Source organism: Tasmannia lanceolata, unplaced genomic scaffold (assembly GCF_043159265.1).
Source record: "Tasmannia lanceolata isolate RefF3 unplaced genomic scaffold, GAP_Taslan_0.1 ptg000015l, whole genome shotgun sequence".
Taxonomy (NCBI): Eukaryota; Viridiplantae; Streptophyta; class Magnoliopsida; order Canellales; family Winteraceae; genus Tasmannia; species Tasmannia lanceolata.
The window spans coordinates 32,818,381-32,837,352 of record NW_027518692.1 but is presented as its reverse complement, the minus strand read 5'-3'; the positions used below and the strand labels follow the sequence as shown (position 1 = coordinate 32,837,352).

Genomic DNA, 18,972 nt, shown 5'->3' with positions numbered 1-18,972 from the left:
GAATTCGTAATTCCTGCAATCGAACATTCATGGTGATCATCATTTATACTGACGTCTTAGTTGCTACAGAGTCGGCTCATCTTACTATCAAGTCATAAACTCGGACGAGTTTTGAGTTGACTCAGACGAGTTTAATACTATGGTTTCACTGTTGTCTAACATGGATACCACTTCGGGAAAAAATATAAAAGAAGAAGAAAAAGAGAGAAATTGGTATAAATGTATAACAGCTTAACAAGAAGTCCAAACAAGAAAAGAAAAATTGGAGGACTGAATGCCCAAGTGAAAGTTATCCTTCCAATTGGGCTGCATGTGACCTTGAGCTAACTCATCTCGTGAATCAAGTGAGACTGTCCTCTTGGAGTTTTCAAGAGGACAGAAAAAAAATAACAAACAAATGGCAGACTTGGCCCTGCCAAATAAAAGCCTCTTCATCATCCTCCTGTAATTTTTACTTTTGTTTCTGTCTTCTATTTTGGTGGCTGTTGGGAGTAAAGACGACCCCCCCTCATTCACTGTTTCTTGTTTCCAGTTAGACTGGTTTGTTGCATGAAAAACATAAAGAAACTTGGTGGATCATGGGATTCTAAGAAGAAAAAGTAAAGAGCATCGACTTCTCTACACACACAACTTGATAAAAGTGGAGTAAAAATGAATGTCAAACCTATATAAAGAATAAAAACAAACAACTGTAAAAGAAGTAAAAAGAAATGGACAATCAATACAAGAAATCTCAGAATTCAATCTATAAAAAGCCTACCCATCAAGGATTCTTAGTCAGAAAGTTCAGAGAATGAGCAGTATGAGAAAAAGCTGGTTTCTACTCTTCATTTTCAGCTTCCTCTTCCACAATTCTGTTGCTAAACATGAGAAGCAACTTCCCTCTGCAATGGTGGTAGGAACTGTTTACTGTGACACATGTTTCAACCAGAGATTCTCAAAGACCAGCCACTTCATATCAGGTTCATCTTTCATTCAGTTCGATAGTGTTAAATTTTTTTTTCTTCTTGAACCGTATGGATTGAAAACCTATGTAACAAATATCCGACATTTTCAAAATACAATGATTTTATCACGACATTTTGATAAAATGAAAAAATTCCGAGACTAAAAAAAATATAGATATGTTTTCATTCACCACGATATTTTTCGGGAAATGATTTCAGCACAACTATGTTTTGATACTTGCGCTCATGTATCTTGTCTTTTAGCGTTTAATTGTCAGGTAAGTGCTTTTTGGGGACAATAAAAACCCTTTTACAGCTCTTTAAATATAAAGAACAAGAAACATGAGCGTCTTGTATCAAAACATGTTTTTGTTGAAATCATTTCCCTATTTTTATGATATGTTTATTATATATTTCTAAATAAATTTAATTTTATCATTGTTTTCCCCAATATAAACCTGACAAAATAAAAAATTAATATATCCTGAGATTTTCGCTTGACGAGAAATTCCCAAGAACGATATTTCTGACTTAGTTGAAAACTAACCGATTTCTTCTTCTTCTTTTCAAAGGTGCTTCTGTTGCAGTAGAATGTGGGGAGGCAGGACTGAAATCCAGGTTCCGCGAGGAAGTGAAGACAAATGAACATGGGGAATTCAAAGTTCATTTACCTCTCTCAGTTGGAAAGCATCTAAAGAGATTAAAGAGATGTTCAGTGAAGTTAATTACTAGCAGTGAACCTTACTGTGCAGTGGCTTCAACTGCCACTTCATCGTCACTCAATCTCAAGTCTAGAAAGAAAGGACTCCACATTTTTTCTGCTGGGTTTTTCACCTTCAAGCCTCTCAAACAACCAGAACTATGTTACCAAAAACCAAGCCCTACAACGTCCTCAAAATTCAGTTCCATGAAGACCTTTTTTGCTTACCCAGACCTTCCCACATTTCCTCCTCTAAATCAAAACCCACCAATTTCAATTCTGCCTCCTATTCCTCAACTTCCCCAACTTCCATCACTCCCAACATTGCCAACTCTGCCACCTATTCCCAATTTGGGACTAGTCCCAAAACAACCAGGTCAGCCAACACCAGCTGCATTAACAATCCCAACTCAATTTTCAGATCAAAAACCAGTACCACTTAGCCCATCACGACCTGGCTTTGGAATTCCCCTTACTACTAACCCATTACAGCCACCACCATCACTTCTACCTCCAAACCCAGTACAGCCAACACCACCATTAATCAATCTACCTCCAAACCCAGTACAGCCAACTCCACCATCACCATCACCACCACGACCAATCCTCTCTTTTCCTTTCCCCACATTTCCTTTCCCTCCATTCCCTCCATTCCCATTCCCACCATCCCGCCCTGTTTTCCCTGGGATTCCCCCAGCTTCTCCTTCCAAGAAAACCTCTCCTTGATTAGAAAACCTGTCCTTGATTACACTGTTGTTTCTTTTGGATTTGATTGTGTTTGTCTAAGCAAAACTGTTGACCAGTCTTAACATTTCTGTCTTTATTTTCATTGTTTTCGGACAGGTAAATTAGTAAGGAAACTGTAATCATAGTTGTTGATGGAATAAATTGGATCTTCATATAGTATGTAATGCTAATGTGAGGAAATAGATTGGAAATAGGAATACACAGAATAAACTGAAATTTAGGCTAAGTTTTTTTTATTGAAAATTAGGCCCCTCTGCGCTAGTAACAATGGGAAATATTTGTACTTTAATCTTTCAAAACCATTTTGACACACTCAATTTATAACACCAATCTGCTAAGGCTCAGTTTCTATCCACTTAAAATGGGCATAAAACGAATTTTATGCGTACTTTTCCACTTAAGAGTGGGAGTAAAATTTGTTTTACTCCCACGTAAAGAGAAACAAATACTTAACTTCAAATCAATACAAAGAGGTGTCCATATCCCCTAGGCATCTGCATTTTACTTTTCCTATCATAGTAGTCAGTTATTTCCGATACACTTTTAGTAAACTGATTTGGCCATGAAATATCCAATCCATGTATACTTATCTTGAAAATGGATACAAAGTTTGAATGCTGCTTAGGTCATGTTTGTCAGGCATGAAATTTTTGCCATGGAATATTAGTTTATCCAGTGGTGGCGGCGGCGGGGAGGGGGGGGGGGGGGGGGGGGCATGAGTGAGGAGAGGGTGAGAAGTGGCGAAAAAATAGGGAAAAGAAAAACTCTACTTAAAAAAAGAGTTTTATTTTACCTGTTTTTCAGCCACTTAGAACCATCTTCTCACTCCTGGCCTCTCAAATTCTATCACTCGCCCACTCTTTCTACGCCTCTCACCATTTGGCAAACTAATATTCCCTGAAAAAAAAATTCATGGTGAGGTCAAACATGCCCTTAGTATCGGCAATGGCCATAAAAAAGTAACTAAATAAGAAAAACGAGAGAGTGCTAGTCAGCAACTAGCAAACACTAGGGGCCCTATTAGCAAGGGCAAGTGTTGCCATTGCTTAGGGGGTGTCTTTGGTCATTATGACTGTGATGTACATGCACGTGAAAACATTGTATGCCTGCGATAGTTGAAAATGCATATGACATACATCTGTCTATTTTGAAATTTTATTCGATGTTTAAGATAATACTACTGCACATTTCACAAACTTTAGGGAAAAAATATGAGAGATGGATTCCAAGGCTCTCAATACAAAGAAGCAACACCAGCAAAACAATAATTTATTTAGCCGTCTAGTACAAAAAATACATGTAATATACAAGAATACTTATGCATTGCTGAGCTAACAACGGTAAAAAAACTCCTAAGAACATAACCTACAATGGCTTCCACATGAGAAAACTCAAAGCCAGGGACACAGCTGGAACTAACAAAATGAGTCCTAGAATTGAGGCAATGAATGGATTGGCTAGAATCCATGAAAAAAATGGAAACAATTGGTTTCAGTATCTCACGATGGTAGCAGCTTCTCCTTCAAGTGGGAAATTAATTTGAATGTCTCCTCTGCAATGACTTGCTGACGGATGTCGGACTTAGATGCTCGATCAGGATGGAATTTTAGCAAGGCTTGTTTATAAGCAGCATTAACCTGCCAATTTCCATATTCAGTAACCAATATGAATATCATAACAGAAGACAAAGAAAATAAATTATATAATTAATATCATGGTCAAATTCAATGCTACAATTAGTACCATAATTCTATGAGGGACGTTTCTTATAGGCCCCATGTTTCCATCCTTTTTGTATTTGTTAATTCCAAAATCAGAGCTTGATCAAAGGGGGAAAAAGGAATTGTCAAACTAAAGAAAACTTTCAGAGCATGACTTAGCCTCAGCACACTAAATCTACAAAGTACCCATCTGAGCCAGCTCCGCTCAGTGTCCAAAAACTACTTCAAGGTAAAATACTAAAAACCTCGCAGATGAAATACGAAAAAGTATTTCATTTGCTCAAATGGTGGTGGCCGGGAATTCGCCTCCAACAAAGATATGGATTTATTTTCATGTCATAATTCTAGTTGAATTGGCACATGAATTGCCCAAATCAACTCGACTCTGAGACAGGCAAGGCACCTGCATTGCATAACATCAGAACTGTGGGACTAAATGAGCAAGGCAAAAAAGCAGGCCACCCAGACTGCCTTACCAATAGACTTAGACTCAAACAGTGGCTGGCACATGGAGACAAGCGAACTATGATTCCTGTAAAGCCAATAAGATCCTTTTCTACTTGTATTGAAAAGATCCTTTTCTACTTGTATTGAAACAGTATTGCATGGAACAATCAATTACGAAACCAATGTTCAATATGGAAAACAGATAAAATCAACAGTCATCTGCAATAAAAAAGGCAACCACTTAATTAACTAAATTATCTATAAGAGTCCGTTTGGAAGCCAGGAGATGAATCAGAAAGAGAAAAATAACTTCACCGACAGGGAAGAGGAAGGGATTGGAATTAGTGGGAATCAGAAAATCTTCCAATTCCACGGGCTGTTTGGTGGTCTGGGAAAGGGTTTCATATTTAAAATCCTTGCAGAGCTTATAGGCGAGATTTTTGGTCTTTAAGGGCTGAGATTTTTAAGCGGAGGAGGTGAATTTTTTGGAGAGAGAGAGAGAGAGAGAGATTTGGGCTATATGGGCGGCGAGATTATTGAGCTGAGATGGAGAAATATCTTCAGGGGGGGGGGGGGGGGGGGATGGCCTGCTGGTTGGAAGAGCATTGGTCTACACAGTTGGAAGAAGAAGACCGCCTGCTCTGATTGGAATAACTTTGGTTTTCGCACTTGGAAGAAGACACACCGCTGCACTCAGTTGGAAGAAGACACGACGGGCGACGAAACATTCTTGAGCCAGAGAGAGAGAGAGAGAGAGAGAGAGAGAGTTTCTCTCCTTCCCTTTTTCACATAGATAGGAGAAATTTTAGTTGGCAAATCAGGTGCCACATCAGCTGACCTGTACTCTGATTTTCCTATTTTTCGAAAATTTGCTTTCCACGTAAACCAAACAATGATTCCACACTGTTTAACTCGGAAAAATGAAATTTTCGACCTACTTTCCCATTTTTTTTGGAATCCAAAGACCCTAAGATAATACTCACAATAGTTATCACAGCTCAAAGTCTGGTAGAGGGGAATTTTTGTTCAATAGCTAATAATTGTTCAACTAAAAAATAGTGGTTTTCCAATCTCTCCATCCCTCAAAAGTCACATGCCCGATGACATGGAGGGCTTATTCATAAGGCTTTGTTATAGATTCCTCCATCACAATTTCTGCATCAGGCCTTTGGCCTTCCAGAAGCTACCAACTTTTTTTGTTGAACTCCAGCAAGCTTCGATTACATACCCTTCCACAAACATTGACTATTCATTAGAGAATTTATAGTGTTCAGTAACATGGGCGGGATTTATCGTCATATTCACATAGTTTTAAATTTCGCCGAAATGACCGAAATGTTTTCATTTCCATCCCCACCAAAACGAAATCTACATGATTTCCTTTTACATCATTATTTCCCCGAAATTTTGACCGAAATTCCCATTATTAAAAAAAAAAAATGTTTTCTCTACTCCTATTATTCAAAAAAAAGTTTTCTCTAATCCCATTATTCAAAAAAAAAAAAAAATTCCCTACTCCCACACCAAAAAATCGTAATAATATGGAAGTGACTCACCTCACGAGACATGGGATAGAGGCCGCCTCCAACATGGATACCTAAGGCACGGAGTAGTGAAGCCATATCTCTATATATTAGTTCCAACTTATCAAGTTCCTTCCTAATTTCAACACGAAGCTGCTCTTTCAAGTTTATAGTTTCCTCATCCTGAAATTTGCAAAGAGGAACGTTTAAAAAAATAACCATTAAAAAACATATTCAGAAAATAATAGGGAAAATGCAGAACTCATGCCACATTAAAGAATGCAGACAAAGAAAGAATGAAGAGAGGATAAAAGAAAAACAAACGCTAACGATATGGAATAAAGATCAGAAAAAAAAAGAAAATGGAAATAAAAGTGATCCTCAGGATTGGAATGAAAAAGAGAGGGAGTGCAAAACCTTTTTTTGTGATTCCCAGATCTCTTCGAGACGCTTCTTTTGCCTTCTCTCCATATCCAATAAACGCAAAGTTTCAGCCTTCTTTTTCTTCCGCAACCGTTGTACTTCTTCTGCCTACAAGTGAATAGGATAAGCACAATTTATATATCACAGAAGGGTGCATCATCTTAAAAGTACTAAGATCAATTTTTCTTTTCTTTTTATCAAGTAGTTATTTAATTAAGGGAAATTTACATTTACACCCCCTCTAGTTTCTGACACATTCAACTCTAACCCTGACTTTCAAAACGTGACAAGTACACCCCCTGAGGTTTCAATTTATATAAGTTAAACCCTCTCCGTCAACGGTCTGTCAGTTTAACCTGACAGAAAGACTGAAACTAACCATGGTTAATATTTTGAGAATAGAAATACCCTCAATTACAGAGGGATTAGGGTTACGCCATTTCCCACCACCACTGTCGCCATCTCCGGCCACGGCCGTCACCTCCACCACAGAGACAATGAAACCCCACCCCATGGCTACATCAAACCCACATTTCAAGAAAAAAACATTGATAAAAACAAAAAAAAATGGCCTACAATATTAGGGTTTCTGTCCAAATCATGATAATGATGTGAATGAAGACAAATAAAACTCCTAAATTGAGGGTTTATGTTGATAAATAAACAAGGGTTTGGATCAAACCCTAATTTTCAGTTTTCAAGTATAAAAACTCTAATTTTCAGTTGGGGAAGACGAGTGCATTTTGGTCATTTCCGCCTCACCGTCTTCTTTATCACATTAAAAAAACCTCAGGGGGTGTACTTGTCACATTTTGAAAGTCAGGGTTAGAATTGAATGTGTCAGAAACTAGAGGGGTGTATCTGTATTTTTCCCTTTAATTAAAGAAGAAAATATAAAAATGCAACAAAGGCTCCACAAAATGCAAGGATAAAATAACCAAGATATGATATTACATTAAAGAGACACAAAACCATATTAAGACACAGTTAATTTTTAAAAAAAAATAGTCATATACCAAACCTGAATTTGCAACTGTTTCTGCCTGGATGCCCATTCCTCCTCTGAAGCACGTCTAAACTCATCAGTCTTCTTGTGCTTCTCTCGTTCACCAATTAGGTCGTTCTGAATTCCAGGCAAACCACTCGTAGTTCCAGCACTTTTCCCAGGTGTTTCATCTTGTGGTTGAGGGCCGCACGAAGAAGATTCTCCAATACCAAGTTCCTCTCTTCCCTCTAGAGTAACTTTCCCACTATTGCCTTGTGTTTCATCATGTGATTTGCTATTGCAGGAATATGGTTCTATGGAAACTGTTATTTTTTCATCATGACAATTAGTACTTTCACAATTAACTTGTCCACCATTTTGCAACTGAGCATTGCACAAAGAGGGTTCCACAGGAAATGGTCCCTCCTTGGCCCAATAAGCTCTCTCATGACTAACCTGTGCCTCATCCCAAGAATGGCCATTGGAAGAAGAAGGTTTTCCACAATATGACTCTTCTTTGTCTAGAAAACCAGGTCCATTATGATCAACATCCAGGTCATTCCGTGATTGTGTGTTACACAAAGAAGGTTCTACTGGAACAATTTTCTCTCTGTCTCGAAAACCAGCACAATTCTGTTTAAATTGCACTTCATCATATGAATGAATTTTGCAGAAAGAAGGTTTTTCTACAACTTGTTCTTCTTTGTCCACAAAGCCAGCTCTTTCATGACCATTCTGATCAACGGTTAGATCTGAATCTGCAACTGGGTTGCAGCCTTTGCAGGGAGAAAAACTATCTTTTTCACTGCCTGCATTGCTTGAACTGGACTGAACTGATTGTTCATATGTGCACCAGTGTGTAGCGCCAGCATTGTTTCCTATATCAAAAATTTTGGGAGGAGTTTCCTCGGAAGAATTTCTAGGACCAGTATTCAATCCAGAGGCACTAGCCCGATCCTCTACCCCAAATCGATTACTATGAATGTCATCCAATAATTTTTTCCTTAATGCAGCTTTCTCCCAGTGTTCGCGGATTTTTCCAGAAGAACCTTCCATAAGCTCGCAATCCGAACTGTCACTTTCAGATGAACCAAAAGAGTTTCCGAAAGGTCTTTTTCCAGGGTACTTTTGCATGCACTTTGATAGTTTAATAGGGAACTTTCTTTTTTGATTGAATATTTGATAGTTCTCACCGTCTGACTCGTGGGAAACATGTGATTGGCCAGAAGTAGGACAAAATTTCTTGCTTGGGGTGGCATCACTATCTAAATCACCATATTCGCCACTTCTAGGACCATCATTATTACCAATATCTTCATCATCAATAATAATAATTCCCCTAAAAGGGCACCTTTTGTTAGTTCTTGATGCCCTGGAACTTCTATATCTCTGTCGGGAAGACTCTGGAACATCGATAATAACTACATCGTGGGATTTGCCTTTGTCAACATCAATAACTACTACATTATCAAATTTCCCTTTGTCCTTAAACCTTTCTAGGTTTTTTCTCCCAGCTGGAGTACTTGGCTGAGATTTGCCCCTGTACATTCCTTTTCCCTCTTTCTCTTACACTAGAATATAGGTATCTTCTGGACAAGAATTTACATAACCTAGCATTGAATTCTGACTTGCCAATGAGAGATTTCCTGCATTTGGTTTTCAAGCAAGATAGTTAAGTTCACTGTATAAAATGATTAGTGGAATAATTTATCAGCAACCCACTTCCAATCCAGCCATGTAAGAAGTAACAAAAATCACTACAAAATGTTGGAAATAAAAATATTAAGTATAAACTAAAGAGACATAACAAGCAAAAACTAACAAAATGAAAAGGATACCGGCATGAATCTGACTGGAAATACTGTACAAATAACAAAACTAGCAAACTCTAGTCAGTTAACATTAATGTATCACATAGTAGCATCTACAGTCATTAGTAGCATCCACAGTCACATAGTAGCATCTACATATCACATAGCCGACCCCAACTAGTTTGGGACAAAGGCTTAGTTGAGTTGAGTATAGAAGCATCTACAGTCACTAGTCATTACCACTGAGAATCTAGTCCATACACCCATTCAGTGACAAATATCTTTCTGGGGAAATTTCAGGGGATATTGAAATTTTTTTTGAGGTTTTCTTTGAAATACTATCAGAAAAGTATTGCAAAAAGTAAATAAATAAATAAAGAAAATTTTAAAAAAATGGAAATAAAATGGAAATCCATATAGGGAACCATTGTGGTATCACAGCAAAAATATTAGGAGATATCAAGAAAATCCAACTTTCAAAAATGAGAAAAGTAATGCAAAAAACACAAATAAAGAAAATCTTATTAATAATAAATTAAATGAAAACCTTTTCTAAAAAATAGATAAATAAAGGTTATATTAACAATAATGATTTAAATGAAAATCTTTGTAAGGTAATATCGCTATATTATTGCAAAAACATTAGGAAACCTCAAGAAAATCCTACTTTTAAAAATATTTGGGGATAGAATCATTCACTCAACGCTATCTCTTGGCCCAAGAGCCCCTCTAGCCCTCCTAGGCAATGAGAAAAGTATTGCAAAAAAAATAAAGATTATTTTAATAAAATTGAATTAAATGAAAATCTCAGTAGGGTATTATCATGATACTATTGCAAAAACATTGGGAAACCTCAAAAAAATCCTACTTCAGAAAAATTGGGGGATAGTATCATTCACTCAACACAATCTCTTGGTCCAAGAGCCCCTCTAGTCCTCCTTGACAATAGTTAGGCTTATTTAGGGAGATGAGGGATTCTTATCTAGATTTGATATGCATAGTTGGTAATTTTTGGTTTTGTCTTTCTTCTTCTTTTTCTTTTTCTTTTTTTTGTTTGCTTTGACAGCCTTTTGTGGGCTGCGCTTCCTTGTTTTCTTCTCTCTAACGAATGAATCTATCTGTTCGAAGAGCCCAAGATAGTAGGATTTGGGTGAAGGACTCTCAAAAGGCAGGTTTACAGTCAAGTCTTTCATCAAGTCCTGAATGCCCATGTTCCCCTTCCATTGTGTCGTTTGAATCTGATAGGTCCCTCTTCCTGGATTTGGCAGTTCCAATAACAGTTTGGGAGATCTTCCATGCTTCAAACATATGGTTGGATTAAAATATATCTACTCAAGAAAAGCATGAAAAGAAAAAATCATGTCACTAACAATTTCTATTACATTCCAGAACTAGCTACTTAAGTAGTTATGTTCACAAGTAGAACTTCAAAAGATAAAAATAAAAAACAAAGCAGCATAAGTATACTAAGAAATCAAAAAAAAATAACAACTACGTGTTGACTCTCAACACTCTACGTGCACGCTATAAAAGCAAAGCTCCAAGATGACAAACCAAAGAGCACAGCAAATGCAACGAGTTTTACTATTCAAAATATAAAAAAATGGAAGGATTTCCTAATGACACATTATTTAATTAAAATGTTACCATCAAACAACACCATCTAATGCCTTCTCCTTTGGTATACAATCCACTTGCACCTTTGGTGCAATTTGTGTATAGCCTACAACATAAGTAGGGGTCAACTCGGGTCAATTTTTGAGAATGCGGGTTCAGATTTTTACCTTAAAATTGGGTGGGATTCGGGTTGTTTCCAACCCGACCAGACCCAAGTTGCACGCAACCCTAAATCTAACTTTAATCTATCTATCTATCTCTAATCAAAACAAACCCAGCAACAAAACATGCATACCTCTTCCCTTTAACTTCTTCTCCTAGAAGTTTCTACTGTTGGGTATATGATATAACCCATGTATGTACTAATATAAGCCCAATAAGATAATGGACCGGTGTAGTGGGCCTACATGGGCTAGAGTCCATTAACCAGTCATTAACCCTAGTGTATCTCTATATATAGGGGCTGGGGGCAACAAACTTGGTATTCCAAATTAGATACCTTGGGTGTAATGCTTCAAGATTGTTAGAGGAATTAGGTCAAGCAAGAGGTTGCTTGAAGCAAATCGACTAGCTGCCAAGTTAGATTTTGCAAGAGAGAGCTCATTTCATCATCAATGGCTTCTGCCCACAACAAAGAGTCTCTAGATCTCATCGCTTCCTTATAGGATGATGGATCATTCTCTAAATGGTAGGTCACAAAGTCCTCACCAAAATTTTTGGGTACTCTATCTCTTGTAGAAACTCTTACAGGAACTGATTAAGAAATCAGATTGGGACTAGTGTCAGAAGTAATTGGTTTATACTCAACCAGCAATTCTGTATCGCCTGGTATGGTCAAAACTCAATCTCTAAGAAATTTATTCTCAAAGAAAACTGCATCTCGAGATTCTATAACCATATTAGTTGATAGATCCAAAAACCGATCAGCAGCACTATCTTCTGCACCTCCTAGATAAACACAAGTGTTTGTTCTAGTTCCCACTTTAGGTCTCCTAGGGTCTGGTATCCTTACATAAGCAATACAGCCCCAAGTCTTAAGAGTGCCATATCTACAAGGATGCTTATGTCATAACTCATACAGAGTGGAGGAGCATTTTGAGTTTGGCACTCTATTCAGAATGTGATTTTTAGTCTCCTCCTCTATCACTCCTAAATCTCTTAATTTTCAAGTTCAGTTGCAATTCAACTCGATTCTTGAAAACTTTAAACTTATCAAAAGCTTCATCTTTTGATTTTAACAAATAAATATGACAATATCTTGACATATCGTCTATAAATGTGATCAAATACTTCCAACCACCTCTAGTAGTGAAACTTTTAAAGTCACAGAAGTCAGAATGTATCAACTAAAGAAGTTGTGTGCTTCTAGAAACCGAACGAAAAGGTTTTCTAGTAATCTTGGTTTGGGTACACAGTTCACATTTTGTTAAATCTAATCGATGTATCTAAAGATATATTATAAGTTTTAGCAAGTTGAACCACTTTCCTATAGTTCACATGTCCCAATCTAGTGTGTAACAACTTAGGATCAATAAGAGGTGAACGAACCTGACTAACAGTTTCATTTGCTAAACTCAATCTATACATACCATCGATTAAGAAAGCATAGCCAAAATAATAAGAGTGAATAGTTAAAGTTACTCTACCACCCAAAAAAGAAAAACACGGCCAGCATTGTCTAACAGACTAATAAAAATTAAATTCTTTTGAATAGTAGGAACTACTTTAATATGTTTTAAAGTTAGTAATCTTCCTGAAGAAAGGACCAAGTTCGCAGTACCAGTGTGAGTCACATTTGCTTCTGCTCCACTAGCCACTGTAACGGTCTCTTTCGCGGCAACAACATCAACTGGTAGTTTCTTTGAGTTGCAAACATGACAAGTGGCTCCTGTATCTAACCACCAGTATGAAGAAGTACTGGCCGCACCGTTGCCCAACATAGCAACAAAACCTTTAGGCTCAGCACTGCGCACCATCATATGAGCTTCCTTCTGTGGTGTGTCAGATTTAGACTTTTTAGGTAGCCTACAATCTGCCACAAAGTGACCCAATTTCCTACAATTGTGGCACTTGCCCTTCTTTTTCTGAAAGATAGTCTTTTTAGCCTCCAACTTGGGATTGTCACTTTTAGGTAACTTGGATTTCTTAGGAAATTCTTGGGATTTGATACTGTGTTAGCAGCTAATTGTTGCTGTCTAACCATCTCCAAGTTATTCCTGGCTCGATTCTCATCTTCGATTCGAATGAATCGTTTGAGATCATCTAGTCCCACTTGCACATTTTCCTATACACTTCAGTTTTAAAAGAATGCCATTGAGATTCATCAACGTCTTCAATCGAGTCAGCAAAGGTACTCAAAACGGTGCAAAAACAATTCATATATTTTAGACCAAATTGAGTCTTTCGCTTTTATGAATTAAATTCAGATACACCAAACGATTGAAGTTTGATCATCTCAAACGGAATATCATTCTTGTCCATTGTATATTTTAGATAAAATAAACGCTGGAAAGAGTGCACCTGGATGACGAATCGCGAGAACCGAATCCAAGACAAACGCCAAGAAACAAATCCAAGACGAAGTCCAAGAATACGATATGGGTTTTGTGCCCAAAAGTAGAATATAGCAATGGAATTTGCTTCCACAAAGAATTCGTATAGACCAAGGATATCGCCCACCAAAATATCAGAGATCCAAACGTGAAATTCAACAACTTTTAGCACCAAAGCCTTGAGTGTTCAAGAACTGTGCCACAAGAGAAACTGATATGGGCACAAGTTTTGATTCAGCCACCAATGGCTTCACACAATCAAGATTCCAGCAACAAGTTGCAGCCCCTGTTTTCCTGTTGATTTTGATTCCAAATCGTAACCTCCTTTCCATCAAGACGAGCCAGACACCAAAAACGATATGGATGCCCAAGCAAGAATCCAAAATTTGACAAAATCAACCCTTGTTTCTGCAAGAGAGGTTTCAGCCACCATCATAGATATAAATTCCGTTCCGTTCCGGCCGGAACGGACCGGAATTCCGGTTCCGGACCGGATTCCGGAACGGAATGGGCATATTTTCCGTTCCGGCCGGAATTCCGGTCCGTTCCGGTCATTCCGGTCGGAATTCCGGTTTCCGGCCGGAAATGCGGAAAAAATAAAAAAAAATCAAAAAATAAAATCCAAAAAATTACATAAATTCATTTATGGCTGTTGGGGAGTGTATTTTACACATTTGCCCTCATTTTGTGACCGTTTTGTAGTTGTTAGGAGGGCATTTTTCGTCTTTTTGTTATTAAACTTTGGTTTTTAAGTAATAAATATGTCTTTTAGTTCATTTAAGTGTTTCTTATATTTTTCTAACAATTTCTAATTTTTTAGGATTTTTTTCATATTTTTAACTATTTTTTTCAACCGGAACGGAAAGTTTCGACCGGAACGCTGAACGAAACGGCCGGAACACCGGAACGTTCCGTTCCAGTAGCCAAAACGGAACGGAATTTATAACTAAGGCCACCATTCACCAAGAACAACCCAAAAATTGGTATCGTCAAGATGGGTTTCATCCCAAAAAAAAAAGATCCAGAGTGAGACAGAGAGAAGAACCCAAAGATCAACTGCCGTGAGAAAGGGTTCCGAGATAATCCCCAAATCCGAGAGAGGTTTTCTTATTGGGGAGAAGTAACCCACGCCCTAACGATGTTGTATTTGGTAGAAAGAACCCACGCCCAAAACGAAATTCATGGGAGTAGAGAAATCCACTCCAACCGGGAGAGTTTCAAATACAGAGGTGGGGGAATACACGACCACCAAGAATTGTTCAGCCACTTGGTAGAACTACCAGCGAACAAAAAATCTTTATCTAGGTCTCTTTCTTTAACCCACGAGAGAGGGCTGCATGATTTGCAAAACCATTTGGCAGAGAGAAGCACACCGGCTCTATTGGATTATGATAGAGATCTCTCTTTTGCCGGTCTGAAATTAGAGACAAACCCCAATCAAATCGGCTTTGTCCTTGACGCCCTCCAAACAGAGACGACGCTATAAGAGAGTAAGAGGCAACACGTCTGTTTTTTTTTTTTTGTGTGTGGTGGGTTATAAGCAAATCGGCACAAAGGAGGGTGAAAGAGGAGAGATACCCGCGAGATGGGGCAGACGTTCTCCCTTTTGTGGGAGTTCGTTCCCAAGAGGGGAAAAATGTGGGGGAGATGGAGTTAAAGTCTGTATAGACATGACTTAACCTACATTCATGTTATTTTGAATATTCGAATCTCCCTTTTGGCCAAGAGAGGCACTTGATATGTTTCGATGATGTTTACAGTTGTTGTATGTCATTCCACATTTGATGACATGTCCTTCTTGGGAAAGGTTGTTTCATTTCAAACTTGATGATACAACTTAACTCAAATATGGATAAGATGACTGTAACATTCCAAAAAGAAACATGAAATGGTTCTTTGTAAAAGAAATTATTTGGTCTTGTTCTTTATTGAAACTTGACAATTAGGAATGGTTCTTTGCAAAATAAGCTATTTAGGTCTTGTTCTTTATTGAAACTTAACAATGATGCTTATGGTGAGAGTGATACTGATACTTTTTCAGCCATTTTTGAATTGTACTAAGTTCCTCTTCAGGTAGAGCTAGATACTTTCGTGAATTATGGAATTGTACTAAGTTCTTCTTCAGGTAGAACTAGATACTTTAGTGTTTTACACAAATGATTGGATTCATTTTCATGAAATCCATATTTGGTAATTCACATGAATTGGCGAAAAATGAGGAGCTTGTCCTGATTTGGATTTTGATGAAGATGACTTACTTGATGAGTAAATCTTCTAAAGTCATAAAGACTATGCTTCATTTCAGTATGTATAGAGTTCACTTTTTTGGATCTTGATGAGAATCATACCCCATGAATGAATTCATCTAAGATCAGTGGGGTTCACTTATATGTGAAACTACCTTTTGGTTGAGTTTAGATTGTATCTGAAACTCTTGGTTAATCATAAAAGTATTCGTGTTTTCAGTTGGATTACACATCTTTTTTGATATGGTGCTATGGATGATTCAATATTTGTTTAGACCAAGGTTGCCAGATCAGGAATCGAAAGTGGAAATCAAAACGGGAATCGAAAGCGGGAATCGAAGGCTCCTAGGAAAAAATCCTACTCAAGGTTGTCAGAGCGGGAATCGAAAGCGGGAATCGAAACGGGAATCGAAGCGGGAATCGAAGGCTCCCAGGGAAGAATCATGCTTCCATGGTTTGGACATCACATTATCTATCTATTGGATTGTGCTATATGTAGAACATAGGAGGAGATTGTTGGGTATGTGATATAACCCATGTATGTTCTAATATAAGCCCAATAAGATAATGGACCGGTGTAGTGGGCCTACATGGGCTAGAGTCCATTAACCAGTCATTAACCCTATTGTATCTCTATATATAGGGGCTGGGGGCAACAAACTTGGTATTCCAAATTAAATACCTGGGGTGTAATGCTTCAAACAACCTCTTGCTTGACCTAAATCCTCTAACATCTACTACATCCAACTACGTCCAAATTCAAGTGAGCCATGTTGCACAGTTGTGCAAGTTGACCAAATTTTAAAAAAGTTTGCTTGCTAATTCCAATAGAACCTATAGATTTCAAAGAACAAATGGGTTCACACCCATAACATACAAAAGCTAGACAAAAAGAATTACCCAGATGACAAAGCGCATAATAAACCCAAATATTTGCTTCTAGGAAGGGAGGGAGGGAAAACAAGAAATGCAAGAAAAAATCTAACACATATTTTCTCAACCGGAAAGGGAATCGAATTGCAAACCCTAATTGGAGAAAAACCCCTCCATACTCCGCAATTAAACACGAAATTTCGAATAAATCGAATTCCAAACCCTAATTGGGGAAAACCAGTCGGAACTGCACAATTAATCAAACCCAAAAATCAAACGAAATGAAACAAATGAAGAGGAGGGAACTAACCTGCAAATAATCTCTCTCTCTCTCTCTCTCTCTCTCTCTCTCTCTCTCAACAAAATGCAAACAAAGACGCAAATCAAAGACTAATCAAATAACGTGAATTGTGGGCAGACTTTGACGCTATTTGATGTCAAATGACGTTACAAAGGGGGCGCATAATCCTATAGTGGGGTGAAAAAATCATTGCCCTATTTCAAAATATCGTTTAAGAACGTCTTTCTTCCTCCGACCAGTCAACGTACGTGTTAAACTTTGTTAATGGATTAATTGATCTGAACCGTCCATTTGATACAGTGAAGTCGCATCCTACTCAACCGTTCATTTGATGGACCTCATTGTAATACAATGACGTCGCCCTCAGCACCCCACTCAAGAATTCATCGTGGATTACAAAGTCAAGATACTTTGATTGATCTGAACCGTTCATTTGAAGGGCCTTATTTTATTCAATGAAGACAGGTCCATCTTTGATTGATCTGACCCGTTCATTTGATGGGCCTCATTGTATTACTCAAACATTCATCGAGTTTTGTGGGCTGTGGATGTGTAATTCAAGAGGCAGGATCCACCTTTTATTGATCTGAACCATCCATTTGGTGGGCCTCATTGACGTGCCCTGGTCTAGCATTCATCGAGTTTTGTAGCCTATGGATTACTAATTCAAGAGGCGGGCCCCACTTTTTGATTGATTGGAATAGTTTATTTGATGGGCCTCATTGTATTACAATGAAGATGAGTTCATACCCAAAATTCTGTCATAGACTCATAGTTTGTTAATTTGCTTATTTAATCTCTAACTATCCAAATAAAGGGCCCAAATTGAATATTTAGGATTTTTATGATTGGATTTTCATGTAAAAGCCCATATAGTAGTGAGGCCCATGAAGTCAATGATCCTTCCCGTTTTTATTCTGGGCCCCCATATTATACATCATACCCAAAATATTAGGGAAATGATATGTTCCACCACTTTTTCTTCCTTGTACCACCCGCTTGCAGTGCAAAAGGTAGTCATAAACAAGGTTTAAAATTTCGGTTTCGGTAACCGTTTCGGACCCCACCAAAAACTGAAATTTCGGATTTCATCAAAATTTCGATTCGAAATTTTGTAATTTGGTTCCATATTCCGGACCCAAATTTCGAAATTTTGTAACACTTTATTTTTTTTAATAAAAAAATGCCATTAAACCGAAATTTCGGAAATTTGGTAAATGGCGAAAAATTGAATTTTGGAAATTTTCGGTTTCGGTCCCCACCGGTATCCGAAATTTCGGATTTCGGTCGAAATTTTAAACCATGGTCATAAATACACTGGGGGGACTGGCCCAAGGAAGAAAAGGAGGTGAGTATATCAGTTCTGGAATTCTATCTTCATTACTTATTTATGAAATTTTCTTGAAGACTGAACCATTTGCCTGTTTATTTCCTAATGCTATATCTGGATGCATGGAAAGCTTTTATTGAGAAATCGGTGAAATCAATCTTCATGAAAAATCTTGGGAAGTGATATATCCACCCTTTTTTTATCACCAGGAACACCCCCTGTCAGTGTTTCTGGCAATCAAGGGCATTGAATTCTTCTGACATAAGTACAGCAGCCCCTCTTCCGTCATTGAAACACTGACAGGGGGTGTTCCTGGTGATCAAAAGGGGCGGACATATCATTTCCCAAAATCTTTTCTAATTATATATACAAAAAACATCTCCTTGTTTTCAAGGAAAATTGCGATCGGACTAGATCCTCAAAATAATTTTCCCACTAAAACCCCTAGGGAAGCCCGGCTTTTATGCAACCCCCTAGCTTCAATTTGAGCTAAATAACCTATGCATTCTCTACTCTGTCTCCTTTCTTTCTCCTCCTTCCCAATTCCATATGCCAGCTTCAATTTGAGGAAAAATGCCGGGGGTATTCATAGGTGAGGGGGGAAAGGAAATCGAGGCTCTCATTAGAATAAGGAATTCCACTGGAAAATTTTCATGCAAGACTATTATTTCTTTCGACGTAAATTTGTTGTAAAACAAATTTTACTCCCATTTTTTAGGTGAAAAAATGATCATAAAAACAGTTTTATG

General features: G+C 37.8%; 2 protein-coding genes across 5 annotated transcripts; one reads left to right on the top strand and one right to left on the bottom strand.

Annotated features, from left to right (window-relative positions):
- Positions 1 to 194: 194 nt before the first annotated feature.
- LOC143846638 (uncharacterized) lies at positions 195 to 16,996 on the bottom strand. 4 transcript variants are annotated; one of them, XM_077355133.1, is made up of 8 exons: positions 16,903 to 16,996; positions 7,530 to 9,139; positions 6,503 to 6,616; positions 6,119 to 6,268; positions 3,898 to 4,031; positions 3,188 to 3,291; positions 761 to 1,029; positions 195 to 664 (listed from the first exon to the last, which is right to left on the bottom strand). In XM_077355133.1, the coding sequence occupies exons 2-6, from the start codon at positions 9,039 to 9,041 to the stop codon at positions 3,282 to 3,284; spliced, it is 1,920 nt and encodes a 639-aa protein (XP_077211248.1). In that variant the 5' UTR covers positions 9,042 to 9,139; positions 16,903 to 16,996; the 3' UTR covers positions 195 to 664; positions 761 to 1,029; positions 3,188 to 3,281. The 4 variants fall into 4 exon arrangements, with proteins under 4 accessions (XP_077211248.1, XP_077211247.1, XP_077211249.1 ...); XM_077355132.1 differs by having other exon boundaries at positions 195 to 1,029; XM_077355134.1 differs by having other exon boundaries at positions 195 to 909.
- On the top strand, positions 768 to 2,553 carry LOC143846639 (uncharacterized). The gene is made up of 2 exons (XM_077355136.1): positions 768 to 962; positions 1,520 to 2,553. Exons 1-2 carry the CDS (start codon positions 794 to 796, stop codon positions 2,371 to 2,373), a joined length of 1,023 nt encoding a protein of 340 aa, XP_077211251.1. The 5' UTR covers positions 768 to 793; the 3' UTR covers positions 2,374 to 2,553.
- Positions 16,997 to 18,972: the final 1,976 nt, after the last annotated feature.